Here is a 23,662-nt window from a genome sequence, read left to right on the forward strand (position 1 = left end):
TGACGAAAGAGATAAATCAGTCATAGCTGAACACTGCCCACAAAATTAGTTCTGTCTCAGCAAAAAGCCTAAAAACTGCAGTGATAAAAGTTCCCTTCAGAAGGGAGAGCTGATCGATTTAACTCTGCCAGCTTATGCATATGGCAGGTGCCAGTGCTACAAGATGGACAGCTGTCTGGCTCCCAGTCTCTGCGGAAAGCTATTTTCTTTGCTGGTGATTTGATGAAGTGCTGCCCCAAGAGATTGGAGAGATTTGTTTTAAGGTCATCCAACTTGGTGGTGGCAGTTGTTGACTGGTGTAGTGCCAATGTAGTACCTTGAATTCTTCCCCTGATGTTTATGATTCACGGATCAGAAACTCCATACATCCCAGGTCATCTGCTAAAGGGGCTATGGTAAATGCCATGGTTAACTGCATTTACCCGGAAGACTAGCTTACCATCTAGTTAACTTTGTCTGTGTTAAGTTGTGGATGAACATATCAGACGACACAGCGATTCTTCATACAGCTCTTCTTTATTCTGAGGCCTGAACTGAACTGAACTGAAGGGCTCAGTCAGACTGCTTATATAGAGCTCCAGTACCTTGTTACTGTAACAACTTTCTAAAACTATCCAATCACTGAACATCACTTTCAATCCTTCATTTGCATAACTATCTACAGTATCCCCCAGCTGGCCCAGGGTGAGAACTTCAGTACATAACAGTCTGGATGATTCTCCCTGTTTGAAATGGCTCCCCTAGTCCTCAATACTTTGCAGAATTGTTCTAGATGTTGCTATTCTTAGAGAGAGAGAGAGAGAGAGAGAGAGAGAAGAGGAGTCCCTGAAAACTCTTTGGTATCATTTCAAAAGTGAGGAATTGTAGCTATTTGTTGGATATCACAAAACCTTCTATTTATTGCCAATGCATTGAAACAGAAACATCATGCTTTACAGAGGGGAATTTTGGAAAAGAGCCGCCCGGATCAAAATACAGCTTCAGGCCTGCAGCTGTCAAGTTTGCAGATTTCTACTGGCACCAAATTGATTTTTCTAAACGGTGCCAAAGGAACAGAATGAATCTCCCTCGACTGGAGCGTTCATTTAGATGATGCACAGGCTCTCTGAAAACACCGCCTGGGATAATTTCACAGCATGTGAGAGGTGCAGGCACAAACATCTGTTAAGCAAATAGCATTAAAGCTGCATCTAATGATAGCATCAAGGGCCAGATAGCTCAAAGCTTCAGTACTTGCAAGGACATACGTCCGGCCAGTTTATGCGACACGGCATCCCCTGTAGGGCACGGAAATTGTGCTAACAGTACATTAGCAATATCTTTACATTTTGGAATGCCAGCGAGAAAGCAGACCTTGCTCTCGGTATTGGAAATCTGGTGTGCGGCATTCAATGAGCCTTTCCATGCTTAGGTGATGGATTATTGCAGTTCCTCCTTGACCATGTACAGAGATGCAGGCAGTGGCGAGTCTTTGGTTGAAGGGAAGATAGATGTAATGTTTTTAGAGCAGTGGGATAGAATTGGAAGGAGCTCCACTCCATTCAGTGCAAAATTACCTTTTCCAAGAGAAGCCTGGAAAGAAAACAAGTTTTGCATATTTACATCATGCCTCGGTTTAAAAACGTCTCTCCCCGTCTCCTCGACACATGCTTTTTATGCTCACAAGAACAATAGTGTTCTTCAGGAGCTCCATTTGTGTAGTGTTATAAGAATTCTAAGATCCCGAATATAAAATAAATGTTCATAAACATACAAGGCAAACACATAAGTATATAAACCACATGTCTGAAATAGTACAGGAGTCCTGAAACCATTTTGACTCTCCCAAATTGGCCTCTAATATTTCTCTGCAAGGAGGAAGGAAATGGGAAAGCCTTCCCCTTTGTCTTTTTGCTTACAAATCCTGTCTTAATCCTGTGTATGAATAGGGTGAGCCTGTGACCTGGTTTCAGGAATTAAAGTATTTACCATCACAAAAGAATGGCCAGGCTGCACAGGTAAAGCAATCAGTGATCATTAACAGATATCCTGGTGTTATGTACTGAGTTGAAATGCAGCAGTCTGATTGGTCCTAGAACAATAGGATCCAAAATGCAGCAGTCTGATTGGTCCTAGAACAATAGGATCCAAAATGCAGCAGTCTGATTGGTCCTAGAACAATAGGATCCAAAATGCAGCAGTCTGATTGGTCCTAGAACAATAGGATTCAGAATGCAGCAGTCTGATTGGTCCTAGAACAATGCAGCAGTATGATTGGTCTGCAGGAGCCACCCAATCCAGCTCCAGATGGAAGTGAATCCACAACCTGATTGGCCTACAGGAAAATTCTGGAATTAGCCAATCACGTGCAGCCCATTGTGTAAATAATGTATATAAAGCAGATACTTTGGAGAAACTTTCATTCCTCCTCACCACTATGAGCTGAATAAAGAGCATGAAATCTGCTCTAGACTCTGAGTATATTTCATCTGGCAAACAGGATTTCTGCTGTAGACTGCCTCCTGTGATGTATGTATGATGTTTTTGGGGGTGGTCTTGAGCTACAGGGTGGGCAATTTCAAAAGTTTATATAAGGGTTTGCACACCATTGTTCTGGGTCCCTCCTGCCTCCAGCATGTGATAGTGAGCACCCTGCTGCACCAGTTAATAAAGATCAGGATTACTAGCTGCCTTGCTTCTCAATATTCTCTGGTTGGCCTCTGTTATTTTCTCCTACTGATAGGGGACCTATCTCTATATGGCAGCCTTTCTCATCCTTGGGTCCCCAGATGTTTTTGGCCTACAACTCCCATCATCCCTAGCTAGCAAGGCCAGAGCTCAGGGATGATGGGAGTTGTAGTCCAACAACATCTGGGGAGCCAAGGTTGAGAAACACTGCTATATGGGCTCTTGGATACCCCATAAGGGAAAAGGAGCAGGTTTTTCTTATAACAGTAGCATGAAAAAATATATTGTATCTAGGGATGCAAGAAGGCAGCGATTTCTGTTCTGACCTGAGCTTTGCCACTTATCACATTTCCCCACCTTTTATCAAGTAATAGGGGGGAAAAAAGCAGTAACAGAATCGAGGGGAAATACACTGAGCATGCACCTACCTTTCATCTCATTAGCTCAATGTAACATACAGTGCTGTGTTTTGATCCCCACGACCACACTGTGAAACAGGTGACGTTGTTATCAGGGCACCTCTGGGATTTGAACCCAGGTTTTCATAGTCCTAGCCTAATCCTTTCCCCACCACATCGCACCATGTTCACTGTGTGTATAGGGGAAGATCCATTGATATGCAATGAAGAAAGAAAGGTGTATATGAGGTGAGGCTTCTTTTTTAAGAATTTTGATAAATGGATGACAATGCACTTTTGTTGTGGAGGCCATTTATTAGATAATACATTCACTACAAGGTTTCTGCTAGGTGTTCTTTCTCTGAGCGCAACTGTCCCCAGTACGGAAGAATTATTTAAGACTTAAAATTCATTTTATTTTACATTAAAATAAAATTAGCAGAGGCACTTTGTCTCATGCAGTTCAGAATCACTACCTTGTCGCCCAAAGCGGCAGCCCTTTCTGGATGTGAAACTTCCATTGATATATATATATATTTTCTTCAAGGGAAATTTGCACCGACGAGAGGGCTGTCTTTGGGACTTGTCTGTGCGTTGAACAAGGCATCTTATGCTGGAGCATAACCAGAAACATCAGCAGATGAGGTATTTTGAAGGTCCAAAATTTGCTTTCCTCCTTTCCTACTGGTCTCCTTTGTGTTTTGTCCCCTGTGAGAGAAAAACCTGCCAGACAGCTGTTAAAGGCAAAGGAGCCCCCTGCCAGAAAAAAGTTGGCAACCCTCATCAGCAGCCACTGTTTTCTTCTTCAGCTGCTGAAGAAGGTTGCCAGCTTTAGTCTGCATTTAACAGCAGCCTTACAGGCAAAAAATTAGCATGCAAAACAGCCTGGAGATGGAACTGATGGAGAAAAAAATCAACCTGCTAAATTTCTGTCAGGCTACAGTTAAAGGTGGAGGAGCCCTACCCGAAAAAAAATTGGCAACTCCCACCTACTAGGGTAGGAACCCTCATTTAGAAGGCATATGTCTGGCTGCAGTTCTGGATAAACCTGAGTTGGCCTGATTCAAGTCTTAGGTGGAATAGGATTACTTAATTCCCCTACTCTCTCTGGGCTTCTCCATTGGCTGTTCTCAAGGGGTGGGAATGATGGGAGTTGAAGTCCAGTAATAGCTAGAGCCGAGTTTCCCAAGTTTTTTGGACTACAACTCCCATCATCCCTAGCTAGCAGGTAAGGGATAATGGGAATTGTAGTCCCTAAACAGCTTGGAGACCCAGGTTTGGGAAACCCTGATCTAGAGGGTGCAAGGTGCCCTCTCTTCTCAACTTTACTTCTTAGAATTACAGTGGTACCTTGATTCTCAAACGCTTTGGTTCTCAAACACCAGAAACCTGGAAGTAAATGTTCCGGTTTTTGAACGTTTTTCGGAAGCTGAATGTCCGATGCGGGTGTCGGCTATTGTTTCTGTGGCACCTGCACCAATCAGAAGCTGCACCTTGGTATTTGAACGTTTTGGAAGCCAAACGGACTTCCAGACTGGATTAAGTTTGGCGCTTTTGTTTTTGCTATTTAATTTGCATTTTGGTTTTTGATGCTTTTTTGGTTAATTTCTTTTTGTGACTGTGTGGAACCCAGTTCAGCTATTGATTGATTGATTGTGTGACTGCAGAAATGGATAAAAGCCTCCCATCCAAATAATGACTATAATCAGTGCAGGTAAGAAAAGAAATTAATTTTAATTTTTATCATCTTTACAATATTATCTTATTTATTTTATAGTGCAGTACTGTACATTGATTATTGCTTTCATTTTATGGATCAATGGTCTCATTAGATAGTCAAATTCATGTTAAATTGCTGTTTAAGGGGTTGTTTTTTTAAAGTCTGAAACGGATTAATCCATTTTGCATTACTTTCTATGGGAAAGCGTGCTTTGGTTTTGGAACAGACTTCTGGAACGGATTAAGTCTGAGAACCAAAGTACCACTGTATGTAGTTGGAAGGAACGTAGGTATGTATGCACCTCCTGAACTGAACAAGCCCCCTTAAACATGCCCACAGAGGTGCAAAGAGTTTTTCTCTGTGAGAATCCTCTTTGATGGGCAAGGCTGTGTCCACACCCATTTGTGGTCCCGTATCTTTTAATGCTCATTTAGATGTGGCAGCCATTTTGCAATTTGTCACACTCTGCCACGGCAGCCATTTTGTTACTGGCACCCACGGTTCTTTCTCAGCAATACTGCAAAGGTGCCTACTACCTCCCCCCCCCCCCAGAGGGTGGCTTTCATAATTATCATGTGACATGAGGCCCCCTCCCTGCTCTTCATCCAGATGTGGCAAGTTTCGTGAAGGCCATCTTGTCCAGGGGAAGCTTTGCAAGGGCTTCCAGATGTTCAAGAACAGCAGGGACAAAATGACTTGGGCCCCATCTGCACTATACACTGAAAGCAGTATCATAGCACTTTAAACAGTGGAGTTTGATAAGGGATGTTGAGCGTTTTTAGGAGACCCCTGTTTCCTTCACAGGGCAACAGAGTGGTTTAACAATAAATCCTTATTTACAGGGTACTCTGGGAATTGTAGGTCTCAGGGGGAGGGGGAAAGGGGGGGTCACTTAACGCCTCTCAGCATCCTTAACAAACTACACTTCCCAGGATTCATTGGGGGAAGCCATGAAGCCATGTCTGTTTAAAGTAATATACTTCTTTAAATGTAAACCAGGAGAGGACTTTTGTGTGAGAGGACTCCCAGTTCAGTTCTGGTACAGAAAAACACATTCATTGGCTCCAAATGTGCTCAAAGGAACCTTGCATTCCAATTGTGCATCATTTGCATCTGGCTCCAGTTGATAGATCTTGAGAAGATGATGATGATAAAATAATAATAATAATAATAATAATAATAATAATAATAATAATACAGATCCTGGAGGCCTGAAGCCTGCTCACCACCCCAATCTAGTTCAACTCCTTGTTCAAGGTACGATTCTGGCAGCTGCAGCATGCCTGACAGATGACTGTCTAGACTCGGCTAAAAATACCTCCCGTGAAACTGGGAACAAGAGGGGAGTCATTCATTTTAAGATCAGCGCATGTTTGGTGGCCTATATTTTATAAGTAACCAATGCCCATCTCTCTGAAAAGCAGGATATATATGAAGGACGGGCTTATTTATTTCTAGGACTCAGGGGAAGCGGAGGGGAAATGTGTCTTTGGGTTGTAGCCACTCAGAGTTGACCCACTTAGATTAAGGAACATGGCTATCTTAGGTTCATTAATTTAAATGGGTCTACTCTGAGTAGGACTAGCATGGGGCACAATCCTCTGACCAATGGTGCTGGGCCTGCCATGGGCTTGCCCCCCTTTTGGTTTGTGTGGATATATAGAGATGCTTCCCTATATCTCAGGGTTCATCTGAAGATGCTGATACTTCCCTCTGGGTTTAAAAAAGTCCTGCATCGACTCCAGATCCATTTGCATGGATCCACTCAGTTCACTATTGGAAGACGTAGCCAACAGCAGACTCTTCCTCAGAGGTCACCCAATATTAACAGAGGCTCCAAAGAGACTTCATAGGAGAGCTTCCAAGGAGAGCTCACCTAAATGCTATCAGAGATCCAAACCAGGCATTTAGACAGATGGATTCCCTGCGAACTGCAGTTTACTCCCCACACAGCTGCTATTCCCAGTGCCCTTAACAAACTACAGTTCCCAGGTTCTTTGGGAGAAGCCCTGTGCTTTGAAAGTCAAGGAGCAGATGTCCATATTCTGCACATCTGTTACGACACTGGTTTTTAATCAACCTTGCAACCCACTCCAGTTCCAACACAGAGAAAAACAACAACCCTTAAGGTTTCTTTATTATTATTGCCAATCTTGTAAAGAGTGCCCTCAATTTAAAATGCCAGCCCCCCCTCGTCTTTGACCCTCATACCGCCCTGGTAACTCTGCATAGCATCTGCCTGTATTTATAGCATGTATTTGCCCATTTCAATTACAAATAACGATTTAAAACAGAGAGAAGGTGCTTAATAGAGATTATACTAGAAAAAAGCTTGGAAGGGATTTTCTAGTGCCTAGAGAGCTTTTGTGCTACTTGATATACAATCATAATCATTTCCTCATTAAAACCTGGAGGTCACTCCTTCGGAAGGAGAAAGGACACAGCGATGTATCGAGGCTGATAGGCAGAAAGCTATCACCAGTGTGCTCTCAGGGGGACCTACATTGCCTTGTGCATCTCGGAAAAGCTGTATAATATTTTGTGCCTTCCTCCAGGCAAGGCAGCTGTCCGTGTTGTGCTCTCTCGCGCAAGCTTTTGGTTGGTCCATGTGTGGCTTCATGATTGTTGCCCGCCTCCTCCCCTCTCTCCCCTGTCAGTCATCCAGGTGCTGTTCCTCCCATGTAGACGTCGGGATGGCGCTGTAAGGGTCCATGATGACTTTTGCGCAGCGGATAATCATGACGATCAGGAAGAGGCAAAGGAAGACGAAGCATGCTAGCGTTAGTCCTTTGTCCACGTCGACAAAGACGGGTTCGGGTGTTGGTCCTTCCATGGTTTATGTCTCTCCACATCAGGGTTGATTCCCACTGCTACCCTCATTGTACACCTGTGAAAGACGACAAGGAGAGGGGACTGACTGAGCAAAGTGTCATGAAATCTATAGCCCATGTCCTTGGCTGGTTTTCTTTTTAAAAAGAAGCAAGTTAAGGTGCTTATGAACCTAAACATACCTGCCTAGACTTGGGATTGACTTTAGAGGCTCCATCTTTGTGTCAGGACACCAAAGTGTGGGATAACCAGCCTCATATAACCAACATGCTCAAGTCTAATTAATGCACGAAGGGGTTAATACCATAGAGTAAGCTGTCCTGCCAAGCTATAATGTCCACTTTTCTCACCTTGGGAAGAAACAGGCAATAAAGCCTATTGTCTCCCACGGCCACTCTACCTGAGAAGCTCTGCATGTGAGGAGGTTGAACTGGTCCACCTCAGCCGCATGGCTCTAACCCGCCACTCTTGAGTCCCTATACCAATAATTTAGGAACTTTCACCACTTTTGCAACTAAGCCAAGTTTTACTGCCTGTGCATCCCACCCCCCCCCCCCACAACTCATTAATCTGACCTTTGAAGAGTTTGTAAGTAAACGATTTTTGGAAGTCACCAAGCATGTGACTTTTTCCTATGCTGCGGGAAGAGGGAAACTCTGAAAATAATCTTTAAAGGGAACATTTTGGATCTCACTTTAAAGGGCATATTTTAAAGGTTGAACAGCCCATATTTTCGTGCTTTACTTTGCTGCATATTTTGTGACTTTAAATCTCTACTGGGAGAGATTTTGCTCACCAAAGAGTACTTGCGGCAAACATGGATCTTGGTATCCAGGAATTCTACTTTTATATCTATTTTTTCCTTGAACCAACATAAAAGTCCAGCAGAAACCAAGGCCCCATCTGAACTATGCCTTTCAATCATACCATTTCAAACAGTCATGGCTTCCTTCCCACAAGGTCCCCATGTCCCCTCACAGAGTTATCAAAGTGGTTTAACAGGGGGCTACATGAGGAAACTGACCTGATATACAAGATGGGCCACTGCTGTGTAAGGAATGTTTCTTTGTCATACGCCACGGATCAGGCTGAAAGGCGATAGGTATGGCCCCTATGGCAAAAGGGACAAAAATGTTAATTTCACTCTCCTGTGGCCTTAAAAATGAACATTTATTTCTCTGTTTCAAATCTGTCGGGCTGCTACCCTGAAAATTATTAAACTCTTGTTCACATTACATAAATAGGGCTGGCACTGGATACTTCTGTGAGGTGCAGAAGCACGGTATTAAAACCATGTCAGCCTCAAGGATACGTCCGTCAGTAAGATATGAGGGACAACCAGCGCAAAGAATTTAAAAACAGACAAAGGTCAAACAGAAAGTGTTCCAGTTAAATCACAACTTTAGCCAACAATCAAAGTCTAAAAGACACCAAGAGGCTTATTCCATGTTTTTCATATTAATATAATAACTTCTCTTTACACACCCTGATTATTTTGCAAATTCTAGGATCCTATCAATATGTTCTAGCTAGGGCCACATTCCCACTATCCACTAAAGAACTATGATACCAGAGTGCTTAACAATCAATCCTTCTTCCCATGGAACTCTGGGAATTTGAGCTCTTTGGAGGAAGCCATAACTTATAAAGTGCTATCATTGTGCTTCAAATGGATAGTGGGAATGTGGCCTCAGTGTTGCCTTTATAGAGCTCGACAGGGAGGAGGGTGGGGAGAAAACTAGCATCAGTTGTGATTGCACCTGCCATTGGCTTTAGCGCCACCTACTGTTGGCCTCCCTGGCTTGCCTACTCAATGGGCACCATGCAGCAATGCACAACCTTAAGCTTACAGCATTGGCAAATACTGCACTAGCAGATGATGTTATCACTCCTGCTATGAGCAGAAGAGTGACCGAGTGAAGCTCCCTCCCTGTTCCTTCACCACTGCTTTAAAGTCCCCACACACATAGGGTTGCCATACGTCTGGAATTTCCTGGATGTATCCGGAATACTGCAGCTGCAAGCAGTGTCTGGGTGGAAATCAGCGAAATGTCTGGATTTTCACTTTTTGAACTATGGCAACCCTACCCACACAACTATGCAGAAATGAAGTCTACAAGAAAAAAGACTCTCTTTGCTGTAATCCCCAAGCAACAATAGCAATCTGTCATGCGCCATTCCTCCTGCTGTTTCTGTAATCCATCAACCATAACTTTTGTCCCCAGCTACCAATGTGCATTTCCTTCCTCAGTCTGCAGGCCTGGGCAGGGGTGAGGGCACTTGTCCCAGGCTTCAGAGGGCTAAGCCAGCCAGGGGCCCCTGCCAGGAACCAGCTGCTTTTTGGCTTCAGTTTGTAACTTTATTCTAACAAAACTCCTTCAGAGAAGATCCGCAGAGGCCTGCCAGTCTGTAGAGATTTCCTGACCCCAAACTGGTGACTACAGAGGAAGTGTCGTTTTTGTTACGTATTCTGTGGTCTGTGTTTGCCTGAGCTTGAGTCTGGACCAAGGATTCTGAGCCCCTGTGTTCTGATTCGATACATGATATCCAATCACAGAACATTTCAGGATTTGGGCCTCTGCCATTGGCCCTTGAACTCTGTCTGAATTATGATTCGCAGTTTGGAAGTTTAGACAGCCAATCACGTTGGGAGTGGGAGTGGCCCACGCCTTCAGAAATGTATATAAGCAGTTGCTTTGACCCTGTTGTGCAGTTCTGTTAGTTAAAAAATGGTTCTTGTTCTTATTGCTGTGTCTTGCCTCGTGGAAACCCACCTACACTTCAATTTTCCTTTCTAATTTAATACAGTAAACTCAGTGCTTTTCTCCTAGAAAAAAGGTGCCGGTATTCACCATGAAGTCGTTACTGTGTTTCATTTTTAATCAGTGCTTTTTTCCTAAAAAAAATCGTGCCAGGATTGTGTACCCTTGAATACCTTCAGAAAAAAACAACACTGAGCAAATCCAATCTTACACATTTACAATTATTCAAACAAACTCTCGCATGTTGGAGGTGGGCATCTGAGCAAGTTCTGGTGCTTACTTACTCTAATGCTTGGTGCCTTTGCTTCTCAGCTTTGTAACATCGAGACTTCACAAAGATTCGTTCAGGCCGAGACCTGGAAGAATGGTAATATCATGTAGGTGTCATTTGTACGTGCACTTAAAAGTATGATAAATCTCATTCAATTATGAAAGCAATTAAGGGATGACTGTCAAACATCTTGGTGATAGAGAGAATTAGTGGTAGAGCATGTGCTTTGCATGCAGAAGGTTCTGGATTCAATTCCTGGCCTCTCCAGGTAGGACTGTGAATGTCCTACCAATAACAAAGTACAGGTCCCAGGATTCTGTGGCAGAAGCCATGACCGTTTAGGAGGCCACAATCTAACACTAGTAGCCATGCATTGTTAGAGATGATCGAAAGTGACAGGTAAGCTGTCTTTCCGACGAACTTCTACATCATCACATATCAGGAGGACTGCCTGCTGAGGGCCTGAAGGACCCTGCCCTTGCCTCTTTCCACCTGGCTTGGGGCAAGGCCCGAAAGGCTCCACAAGGACTGCAGCTACTTTTAAATTGTTTTAAATGTTTATCTGTGTTGTTTTAAATGAGACCATCTTGGCTGTGAGTCCTGGAAGACCTGCACCCTGCCTTGCTGGCCCTTTCCCATCCTGCGTGGGAGTGTGGAGTGCTGACTGACTCCAGCTACAAAAGCTAAGGCTGTTGAACAGATTCTTGGGCTGGAATATTGTTTACGTTGAGAGAGCTGTCACTGTTCTTGATATAATTGTTGTATCTTTAGTTTTAGATCTTATGATTTACGTGGAAACTGTTTCCATTTGGTTGTGTCCTTTTTGATGTGCTTTATTTATTATGACTTCTGTTATGTTTGTAATTATGTAAATCTTGTCATGTTATAAGCTGCCTTGAGCATAGTTTCAGCTATGGAAAGGTGGCATACAGATATGATGATGATGATGATGATATCTTCTCATTGAGAGGAACACCTCCTGAGTTTTTGAGAAAGAACACCATGTGCAAACCATTTATCTCAATAGAACTTTAGGAGCCAAATTTCCATATCCATCACAGGTTTATACAAATTCTATCCTAACACTGGCAACTCTCACCCCATGCAGACTTTAATGTGAAATGAATGTTCTCATGAGTCAGTATAAGAGCCACTTAATTATCTGCCACCTATTCAAAATTATACCAATGAATCTGCTTCTAATTTCAGTTCCAGGTCCATTAAACTGCAGGCCGGATGGTTTAATCATATTGCAGTGTCTGTAATCATCCTACTTTGATTTAAATAAAAAAAATCCCAGGCTTCTCTGATTATGAAGCGAAATCCTGTTGATTGATATAGACAGGGTAGTGACTTCTACTGCCTAGAGAGAGCAATATGTTTGATCTGCAACATTCCCCAGCAAACTTAATTGTATTTTTTCTCTTGCTAAAGTTCTTTCAGGAAAGAAATCAGTCTATTGTATTATTACATCAGCAAAGCTGACGGCAGCTGTGGGGTTCCTTTATCTTTAGCCCCTTTTGGGCATTTTCAATTCTTCTGTTCGGCTTCTTCTATTAGCTGTGTAATTTGCAGAGCTGCATCAGCTCTTATATGCCTCATTTAATTCATGACAATTCTCTAACTCATTTTGTCTCTGAGGCCCAGAGACTTTAAATAGTGTTTCCCCTACAACCTGTGAGGTTTTTCCTCCTCCTTCTGGAAATGAAAGAGTATTTATAGAGTAGCTCGAAATTGGGAATTTCACAAATCAGTAGACTAGAGAAGGACATTCATTCATGTGATGCCCTTCGGGCAATCCATGCTAAAAGAAACTATGGCTTGTTGCTTTGAAAGCTCCATCTGCACTACATATTTAAAGCAGTATCATGCCACTTAAAAATCAAGACTTCCCCCAAAGAACCTTGGGAAGTGTGGTTTGCTAAGGGTGTTGGGAGTTCTTAGGAGACTCCAATTCCCTTCATGGCCGAAATCCCAGAGTTCCTTGAAAAGAGGCATTGGTGGTGAGAATGGTAGCTCTGTGAGGGGAATGAGGGTCTCCCAACAACTCTCACCACCTTTAACAAACTACAATTCCCATGATTCTTATGGAGAAGCCATGACTGCCTAAAGTGGTATGACAGTTTATATTTATAGTGCAGATAGGACCTAAACTTGCATTAATAGCTACCTTGATGGGTGCATCAGGCCTGGATACATTTTTAATTTTCTACAAAAACAATAAACATACATAATTCTGAATAAGTTAGTAGAGCAACAAGTCATACATATATAATTTGTTCCGTATTCTTGTTTTAGACCAGAGGTTCCCAACCTTTTTTTGGCCATGCCCCACCTAAGCATCTCTAAAATCCTGATGCCCCCCTTCCCTGTGATGTATAATTCTTCTTATTCAAAAAGTGAACTCCTATTCACATGGAGGAAGCCTAAAAGGCTTGGTCTAAACATTCTCAAATTGCCCACCTGTGGGGTGTGTGCCAGGATCCAAGGTTTTAGACATAAATTCCATATTTTAAAACATTCAGAAAGTAAAGGAATACCAGCCTTTTCTCCAACAAATGCTGGTTTTTACAGCTGTTAGGTTAATTACAAGACGGATTTTGAATTAGTTAACGGCTTGTAGACAGGATTCTCAGAGCTCTTAAATGTCTAAGGACCAGGTTGTCTGAAAGACAACATGTGCCCAGATGAACACCCCTACGCACTGTGATCGGCATTGGAGTTTCTGCTCTCTGGTCCATCATTAGCAAGGAACAGGTTGGAGGTTACCAGGGGATGGGTCTTTTGAGTGATGGCACCACAGCCGTGGAACATCCATTGCCATGAAATCTTGTAATTAATAATGTGGGGCAGTGGGGTTGCCCCAGCTTCTCTGGGCAGCTTCCAGGAAAATATAAAAGATATAAAAACACAATAAAACATCAAACATTAAAAACTTCCCTATAGAGGAAGTTTAAAGTAAACTATGGTTATATCGCGAATGAGTGGTTAAACTATGGTTTAACAAAACGTGGCTTCACAAACTATGACATTTCGTGCTGATTTTGCTATGATATTAAAAAAAAATACAATTTGTTTTAAACTGCCATTCATACTGAACTTCAGACCTGGGGACCTAATAAGAAATCAAACAAATAATAATGATAAACTTTCTATACTGATCCTTGTTCATTCTCTGATTGCTTGGCTGCCATTAGTCATGTCTAGAGACAATCTGCATTGTTCAAACGTGAGTATCCTGGAGTTCTTTTTCAGCTATAATTGGTAGCCAACCTCTGTGTGCTCAAAGGCAGACAGAAACAGCTCTTTCCTAAGCATCATATCTGCTATCCGTATGATCACTTGGCTGCTTTGTTGGACAAACTATTATTTGTTAAAATTTGCTTACAAATGGTAGCCTGGGTAGGGCCAGGGGATGGGGGGAGATGACGCTTCTTTTGCACTGCAGCCCTGGAAAGAATATCAAATGAATGTTTTTGGAAAGTTACATGCGTAGGGTTCAAGTTTCAGTCATCATATTACGAAATCACCACCAGTATCCTTTAAATCATTTCCTGGTAATTTGCTAAATCAGGATCCCCTTCAATAGTTCTAATAGTGTTTTGGGGTTTTTTTAATTGCTTTTCCAGCAATTGACTTAACTTGATAATTGAATTGATGTTTCCCAGCAACAAAATGGATTCTAGGAATGAGAGGTATGAAACCGCTCCAGTTGAGGATGGCTCGTTCTCTCTCTCTCCCTCTCTCTCTCTCTCTCTCTCTCTCTCTCTCTCTCTCTCTCTGTGTGTGTGTGTATGTGTTGTTTGCTTTGTATGATCAAAACAATACAGCTAACTATTAGGATTTCCTCCTCCAATTCAAGCAAGGGCGGGCTTTGGAACTCTGCTTCCTCTCTCTGTAAATAGGGGATTTTAAGCACCAAGCTAGACATGATGTAGAATGCATAGTTGCATTGAATATGTTCTTAAAAATGCAGATGGTGCCACCTTTTGCGCGGGGTGTGTGTGTGTTACAATTGACATGTATCTGGATCAGAGGAGGTCCTGGGGGAAGGGACTTAAGCATTTCCTCCTTTGCTTCATTCTTGATGAAAATGCCTTGGTCCAAGACAAAATGATGCTCCAGGAATGGCAACCTGGAATACCGGGGCACTTGCTATGGGACCATGCACCTTAGCTGGGCCCACAAGGACCAATCCTATGCCCAGTCCCCATGTCTACCACCTTTTTGGCCCCCATCTTCCAGTTTCTCCTGTGCACTTGCTAACAGGCTTACCTGGTGTATCACTGTAAAGGGCCTGGAGCCAAGCAACCCATTATATGTTGTAATATACAGTTACCAACTCATACTTATGTGCATTAAGAGCTCCAGGTGCCAGTGGGTGGGGCTTAGCAGGCTCCCAACAACCTTTGCTTCCTCCCTTTTCTCTGCTTCATCAAAGAAGCCAGAATTGCAGCTGAAGAAAAACCAAGTGGATGGAAAACCTCTTTAACAAGAGATTTTTACTGCCTGATTCTTTTGTAAGGAAACCAAGTTATTTCCTTTAAGTCATTTGGAACCTTTCTTTTTCATTTCACCGCCAACTGATGAAGACTTGCTTGCTGTAACTCCTGAAACCCTGTGAGTAAAACCTTCACTTATTTGCAGAGTCAAATGTGTGTGATTTATTCTAGCCTAAGTAGTTTTGTGGGGAACATTTGTGTAGAGGTGGATGAGGGCAGATGCAAATCATAACAAGTTTTAACATGCTTGCTGTAACTCCTGAAACCCTGTGAGTAAAATCTTCACTTATTTGCAGAGTTAAATGTTTGTGATTTATTCTAGCCTAAGTAGTTTTGTGGGGAACATTTGTTTAGAGGTGGATGAGGGCAGATGCAAATCGTAACAAGTTTTCACGTGCTTGGAGCAATCACCATTGTGCTATCTCTGCTACGAAAGAGTAGGAATTTCTCTTCCAAACCTCTCTCTCTAACATTATAGTACTGCTTTGTTAGGAGGGGCTGATGCACCACACTGTTGTTGCGCGCAAGTGGGCTTAACCAGTGACAGTGCTGGAATGGACCAGAAAACCAATTTAGCATCTCACCACAGGCAACAGTCCCCCAGGTTCCATCATTGGCATCTCCAAGTATGGTTGAAAAATGTCCCTTGCCACTGCCAATCAGGGTAGACAATACTGAGCTACATGGACCAATGGTTGGACTCGGTATAAACATGGAAATAGTATTCCATAAAATAAAATGTGTACTTCAGACAATTATTAAGAATGCCCTGCTAACATCGCCGGCAGAAATTGTCGCAGTGAAAAAATTAAATATGAAAGAAAATTGGGCTACCTATAAAATTGTATTAAAGGAAGAAAACGGAGAATTGGAATTAAAGGATTATACAGAAATTAAAGCTCATATTAGTGATTGGTTCCAATATATTCAAATTAAGTATAGATTAGCGAAAGACAAAAAGTTAGGATTTGAAAATGAAATATCAAAATTCGATAAATACTTAATACAAGAAAAATATATATATCTAAATTGTATAATCTGATCTTAGAGTGGGAAACAAAGGATGAATTAGTTAAAGCATCAATGATTAAACGGGCGCAAGATATTGGGGAAAATATAATGTTTGAACAATGGGAAAAATTGTGGAAAGAAGATATGAAATTCACTATGTGTTATATATTGAAAGAAAATTACCTCAAAATACAACATAGATGGTATTTAACACCTGAAAGAATAGCAAAAATGAATAAAAATTGTAGCGATGTCTGCTGGCGATGCAACACTGGAAAAGGTACTATGATACATATATGGTGGAATTGTTTAAACATCAAAAATTTTTGGGAAACAATATATAACGAAATGAAAAAAAATGTTAAGCAAGTGCTGCTTAGAGCAGGCATGTCCAAAGTCTGTTTCGGGGGCCTACTCTGGCACACCAGTCGGTTTAATCCGGCCCCTGTGGCAGTTTATTTCCTGGGGTAAAATCTTAAATATTAGAGGGGGATTTTCCTCTGGTGGCAGATGGCTGTGACACCAGAGACCAGTGTAAAACCAATAAAGGTTTTATTATAAAACAACAAACAGCAAAGCTTGTGGGTGTTTTTCCTGCAGGCAGAGTTCAAACTGCAGCTTTTCTCCTTTTGTAGTCATGGCCAGCTGTATCCAAGCAGCCCAGAGCTTACAGAAACCGTTGTTAAAGGTACAAACATCCTTACTGTTTCTATGCAGAATGACTCTCAACACTAAAATCCTACACTAAAAAAAGCTCAACAACCGTGGAGTAAAATCCTAAAAAAAAAAAAAAGGTCAGCGGCCCTTCACTTCATCAAATCTGGTCCTGGTCCTCTTTTTAAAAAGTTTGGTCACCACTGGCTTAGAGGAATCAGCCAGTCATCAGTGACCACCCGCTGCTATTTTTGCCTTAAACTTCCTTGCGTTGACTCTACCTTTTCAAAGCTCGGACTTCCAAGATCTTTAGGAAGCCTTTCAGGCATGAGCAGATTTGGGCCATAAACACTGATGTGAAATATTTCCTTTTCCTCTGTATTTCCCATCTACTTCTGATCTGATTTTTTTGCTTCTCTACCTCAACCAGACTGGCTTGGAGATTTAGAAATTGGCCCTGGGCCAGGGAATCAAGACTTCGGAGAATGCAAAAATGTTATTTCAAGATGGCTGGTGTGGAGGAACAGGAAGTGCCATTCTTTCTGTTGCCTCGGCATCAGAAGTTGGTATTTCCGAGCAACTGTGAAGGTTCAATGCAAACCTCTGATTCCTGGCCCTGTTCCTCCTCTTCCTCGTTTTTCGTGCCTGTTTGCTGATGCCCTCTAAGTGAGAATGGGGTGGCAAATCTGTCAATTTTAGTTTTTCTCAGTTTGTCATTTTCCCTCCAATCGCAAGTTGAGTTCTCCACATTTCAACATCGTCTGGTGTGGCTTTTTCTTAAAAGGGCCTCACATGAAATTGGCAGCATTTTAGTCCAACCTTTTTGCTGGGATTTTGTGGAATTCACAGTGGGGCCAACTGAACGTAAGACTGAAGGGGGAAAAAAAAACAATAAATGGAGAGAAACCAAGGCCCCATTTGCACCCTCAGCACTGCAAATTGTTAAAGGTGCTAAGAGTTGTTAGGAGACCCCTGTTCCCCTCAGAGAACTACAGTTCCCAGAGCTCCATGGCCAGAGAAGTTGGTTGTTAAACCACTCGGGCATTGTAAGGGTCTCCTGACAACTTTCAGCACCCTTAACTACAGTCTCCATAATTCTTTGGGGAAAGCAGGGCTTATTTTTCAGCCGGAACTCAGTTCTGGCACCTCTGAGGTGGGCGCCATTATAAGAGAACAAGGGAGGCGTTCATGGTGACCTCTTTTTCTAGAAAAATAGCCCTGGGAGGGAAGCCACAACTCTTTAAAGTGGTTTGGAATTGCTTTAAATGTATAGTGCAGATGAGTTAACAGATTCATGTGTCCCTGGGAGCCACGTAAGCGCACTCGCTGACTTTGGTGCAGTACCACTTTTAACCATGCTCATCCAGGACAACTGTTTTGTGGCCTCTTTGATTCCTTTCTTGGTTCCTTACACAACGGATCAGCTTTGTGTTGGCAGTTAATGAGATCAGATGTAGGAAACATCTATCATGCACAAATTAATAGACTAAAACCAAATCTTTAACGCTCCTTTAAAATACTCCTCATGGAAGACGGCACATCCATCTTAATTTTGTCATTAAACAAATAACTGTCCGTGGATTTAGGAAATGGACCTTTGATTCGCCATTTTTAAAATGTCAACGCCTCTGTGCTAGGTTGCTCATAAAACCCCTTTTGAGTGATGGTCTGCTTTTGTCTGGTGCAGTCTGGAGCGCTGTCAGTCTCTGGCCTGACACAATTATTCATGTCAGTTATGCGCTATAGTTCATACATCACAATCAATCCGGTGCTTGCATTTTAATAATCCTTGGGGGTGATTCATAATATGTTTTCCATTCTCCAGCATTTAAAAACCATCCAAGCATTGAGCCATTCAGGCCATTACTTTAGTCCACAGCATTATACAACTTGCCAAGATTAACCTTCTCTCCTCTTGATATATGGCTTGTTTACTCTGCATAATTCTGTAATATGGACAGCATCCCAAGTCCATTGACACATTGCATCCCGTCTAGAGCAACTTTGGCTGATCCCCTGTTATCAATGGGAAGGCCCATTGTCAAAAAATCTACCTGGCTAGCTTCTATTTTTGCCTTGCATTTGGTTTGGTTCAGTTCCTGTCGATAGTCCAACCTACTTAATTTGCATTTCCAGTTACATTACAAGAAACAAAATGCAGCCATCCTTCAAAAGCCACACTTCTCTCACTCTTTTTCAATGCACTTCTCCAACCAAATAATATGTACAATAATGCATATACTAAGATCCAGTGTGGTTTTTAAAAAATGCATGTACAGTGGTACCTTGGTTTAAGAACAGTTTGGTTCATGAACAACTTGGATGAAGAACGCTGCAAACCCGGAAGTAGGTGTTTTGGTTTGTGAACTTTGCCTTGGAATAAGAACATGTTCCATTTCCTGTTGAGTGTAAATTGAGTCCCCTGCTGCTATGGGAAAGCACGCCTTGGTTTAAGAATGCTTTGGTTTAAGAACGGACTTCCGGAACGGATTAAGTTTTTAAACCAAGGTACCACTGTATTGGTGAAAACAACACTAAAATGCTTTTGTATAGGGGAAATTGCTTAGCCAAAAGGTTTCTTTTAGGCAAAGTTGCATATGCAAATGTATATATTAGAATAAATTTGTATGAAAACGCTGGGTGAGGTGAGAAATCTTTTTAAAATCCCAGAAACTTATGTGCAAATGTGGAGAATTGAACATTAGACTGGAAAAATGAGAAACCAAAATGACAGATTCATCCATCTCTGTGTTCTTGGTTTGTTTGTTTTGCAGAATATTACACTCCCCTCACAAATTGCTCCAAGCTCCACTGGTGGTTCTTTCCAAACTCTAAATGTCACACTTAGGTTTTTTGGTTTAAAATGCATTTAATGTCAACCTGTGCCAACAAACTGCAATTTCGTACTTTCCTCATCAACAAACGTATTCAGGGAAGACAATATGAATGGTATGAAATAAAAGATGCTTCAGAAGGTCAAATGGTCAAAGTAACATGGAATATTCAGCCATCTTGTCCATCAATTAGACAGGAGTAAACTCTATCGTACTTTACTGTAACTTGTGCATGAATAATCTGTGCATAGGTGAGCAAACTAAGGTAAAAAGGTTAATTGCTGGTCAATTGCAGAGAGCCTCTTTGTCAAAACAAACTGAGCACAGCTATAGAGGCAAGGTTAATGTTCTTTTAATGGGCAAGCCCTCCGGTTGTCGCTTTTGCACAGCGTGTTGGACAGACTGTCATCTAGCAGCACTACATTTCTCAGGACAAAATATGTTTGGTCCCGATTTCTCGTTTTTATATAAAAAGGCGAGGAGGAGGCGGAGGAGAATAATTCTGCCTTTACTTGCTTAAAGGATACATGCTGCAAAGCCAAGTTGGCACCTGCGATATGTAAAGCTTGTCAATTTCCTTCACTTTTTGGTGTACATTGATGCATTGTTTACAATATATGATGCCAAACAGCTGATTAATGGGAGCCAAAATTGTTGCAAATCCAAACTGGTCAGTAAAGCAGTGGGAAAAACTTGTTTGATATATGCTGGGGAATAAATATTCTTAAAAGAAGAAGAAGAAGTCTGGGTGTTGCTTGGTTCTAAGTTATTTATTATGCCTTTGTTAGAAGATGCAAAGACTTTGTATGCCAGTACAATACTGATAAAATACGAAAAGGTAAATGACATCCACCGAAACATGGAGCGTCATTGTGGTGCAGTGGTTAGTGTTAGATTAAGACCTGGGACACCAAGGTTTAACTCTCCACTTGGCCATTCAAGTATTTATGGATATATTTTAAGTCTCACACTTATATGGAATGGACCAAGTGAATTGTAAGTGTGGGAAAATGAGCAACTGAGAGAAGCCACAATTTAAAATTTCATCCATCCCTTATCCATTCCATGCCAATCACTGGCATGGAAGAATGGCAGCTTATCACAGTTTTTTTTAACAACAATCATGCACTTCATGAAAAGAAATTGAACACACTTATACAGTGGTACCTCGGGTTAAGAACTTAATTCGTTCCGGAGGTCCGTTCTTAACCTGAAACTGTTCTTAACCTGAGGTACTACGTTAGCTAATGGGGCCTCCCACTGCCGCTGCGCCACCGGAGCACGATTTCCATTCTCATCCTGAGGTAAAGTTCTCAACCCGAGGTACTACTTCCGGGCTTAGCGGAGTCTGTAATCCGAAGTGTTTGTAACCCGATGTACCACTGTAATATGGTGACTCTCATAAAACGTGTGTGTGTTTGTTTACAAAAGCACCAAATCGACAGCATTTGTGGGTGAATGCTTATTGATGATTTCAGCTGGCTGTGCATACATATAAATTAGCTGAGATTCCTGAGTTGCAGGGGGCTGGAATGGATGACCCTTGGGGTCCCTTCCAACTCTATGGTTCTATGATTCCACGATTGCTTGTGCAACACCGCATGCCTCTCTATATGAAAAGAATCACTAAGTCTCCACCCCCATTGTTCAGCCTGGACACTGAGGTCCAGCTCCGAGGGCCTTCTGGCAGTTCTCTCACTGCAAGAAGTGAGGTTACAGGGAACCAGCCAGAGGGCCTTCTTGGTAGTGGCGCCCGCCCTTTGGAATGCCCTCCTATTAGATGTCAAGGAAATAAACCACTATCTGACTTTTAGAAGATATCTGAAGGCAGCCCTGTTTCGGGAGGTTTTTAATGTCTGATGTTTTATTGTGCTTTTAATTCTGTTGGGAGCTGCCCAGAGTGGCTGGAGAAACCCAGCCAGATGGGTGGGGTCTAATTTATTATTATTATTATTATTATTATTATTATTATTATTATTATTATTATTCAGTGAAAAGGCACTAACATCGGTGCCTTTCTGGAACAGTGCATGAATGATCAACTACGCTATTACATTATAATGGGCCGGTCGGATGTAGCGTCAAGAGTGTCATTCCAGATCGAGGGACAAATATCCACTCAAGCCATGAAGCTTCAGAGTATCCTTCTGACCTAGCTACTATCTCTCAGCCTAACCTATCTCACAGGGTTGTTCTTGTTGAGTGGAGGCACTTGTGTAGCCTTGAGGGCCATGTAGGGTAGCATCCAGTCCTGAAGTTTTTCACCCTTGGGTGGAGGTCTGGGATAAGCTTCCTCTTTGACCACAAGAGTCTGTAGTGCCAGGAATTGTGCCCTCCCAATTGTCTCTCCCAAGGCACCTCTTGCTTCTGTGTTCTATGGGAGTATTCCACTTCCCATAGATAACCGGTTGGTAGATGCTGAACTAGGTGGATCATTGGCCTGATCCAGCGGTGCTCTTCTTATATCCTTCCTGATTTCAGTGCAAGCCGTGTTGAACAGAATCTGCCCTCCGTTGCATAACCCCACCGTAAGTCCCCATTGCTAGGTGCGACACCCAAGCGTGATTAAACATTAGAAGCTCACCTTTATATGCAGAGAGTAAGTGCGCTTAGCAGTAAGTTTAATGGACTGGGCGAAACCAACAAAAAGCCATTAATCTTGAGCACAAAACATGACCCACTTAACTTCTTACCAAGGTTAGGGGCTCGTGTGGCGAAAGGGTAAGTGTTTGTGTTCAGAGTGCCCAGAGGCATCTCGGCCTGAAACATTGTCCTTGTACATTTCATCAACGCATGTGTTGACAGCAGACATTCTTCACCCTTGAAGCAGGTGATATGGTTTTACAAGCATATTTATGCAACTGTGCCTACCCTGCATGGATTGAAAACCAAGAGGGTGGGTGGTTTTTTGTTTTGGTTATAGGTTTACAATAAAGAACATAGCTATCTAAGTGTTATGTGTTATCTAAGATGAAAGTGTACTCACTGCAAGTTGCCATTTATGAATCTCTTCTCCTGAAACATCCCAAGGCGATTAACAAAAACACAAAAGACTCAAATTTTTGCAAAGCAATTTCCCTTAATAGAATGCATTTAGTGTGTTATTTACACTAATAACCGGAATTTTGAATGCACACTTTTCACTTAGTAGATGCATCTTTGTACACATTACTTGACTGGAGAGATTGCAGTAAAATGGATAATTAGGAGAAATTAGCACTAAAATGCTGATAAATCTTTGTGAGAAGTTTTTTTAAAAAAGCGTGGAGAACAGAAGATGGGAAAAATTAGAAGCGGAGAGAAATGAAAATGGACTAATTTGCCCAAACTCAGCGACCAATGAACTGTAACGTGAAAGCTGGCAAAGAAAACTGAAATTCAGGGAATGAAGAGAGTGGAATGCCCTGCTTGCAGGGAATAACTGGTTATAACCCCCGAATACCCCCACTTTTTTCTGGAGCTCACCTTTATATATGCTGCAGAGCATTTGACTTCTGCTGTAAGCTGATAAACAGATTTACAGCCGTCGTGACTAATTCCACATTAAATTGCTAATAGTGTTTCAAGGTTACCTGCCTGGGAAACTTTGGAGGCTCTGTATAATTAGCGTGCGCTAGAGACCGCCTTTGAGAAATGGACATAGGGCAAAAGTATTTAATTCATATGGGGAACTATAGGTTTCAAAGCAACGTGGGAAATAAAAAATGACCTGTGTACACAAGCCTTCCCCCGTTTATTCCACAGAACTTTCTGTTTTTGTTCGGGCTGCTTTAACTGATCTAATCACCATGAATGATTAACTCAAAGCTTTGGTATGACATCTGCAACAACACCAGTACTTCACTGCACAGTGATATATAAATGTAATTGTGGTAATTTGCTTTCCGTGTAAAGTTACCAAATGACTTTTTAAAAAAGTAGCAGCCTGGCTGATGCGCTTTTAACAACATCTTGGCCTGCAGACATCATCAGTATGTTCTGTGTCCGAAAAAGCCTCTCCTGCACATGGGTAGC

At 42.1% G+C, this 23,662-nt stretch overlaps 1 protein-coding gene across 3 annotated transcripts in view; it reads right to left on the minus strand.

Annotated features, from left to right (window-relative positions):
* Positions 1-5,989: 5,989 nt before the first annotated feature.
* Positions 5,990-23,662, minus strand: part of CTXND1 (cortexin domain containing 1) — a 36,851-nt gene continuing 19,178 nt past the window's right edge. Inside the window, exons 1-4 of one of the 3 annotated variants that reach the window (XM_081888839.1) lie at positions 14,923-14,993; positions 10,661-10,732; positions 8,639-8,725; positions 5,990-7,672 (exon numbers count right to left, since the gene is read on the minus strand). In XM_081888839.1, coding sequence (XP_081744965.1) covers positions 7,439-7,618 — 180 coding nt within the window. In that variant the 5' untranslated portion in view covers positions 7,619-7,672; positions 8,639-8,725; positions 10,661-10,732; positions 14,923-14,993 and the 3' untranslated portion in view covers positions 5,990-7,438. Of the gene's footprint in view, positions 7,673-8,638; positions 8,726-10,660; positions 10,733-12,817; positions 12,867-14,922; positions 14,994-23,662 lie in introns of those variants that run through there. The other 2 variants (XM_081888838.1, XM_081888837.1) reach the window with 2 other exon arrangements.

This window comes from Podarcis melisellensis (genome assembly GCF_964234715.1).
Source record: "Podarcis melisellensis genome assembly, chromosome: 14".
NCBI lineage: Eukaryota > Metazoa > Chordata > Lepidosauria > Squamata > Lacertidae > Podarcis > Podarcis melisellensis.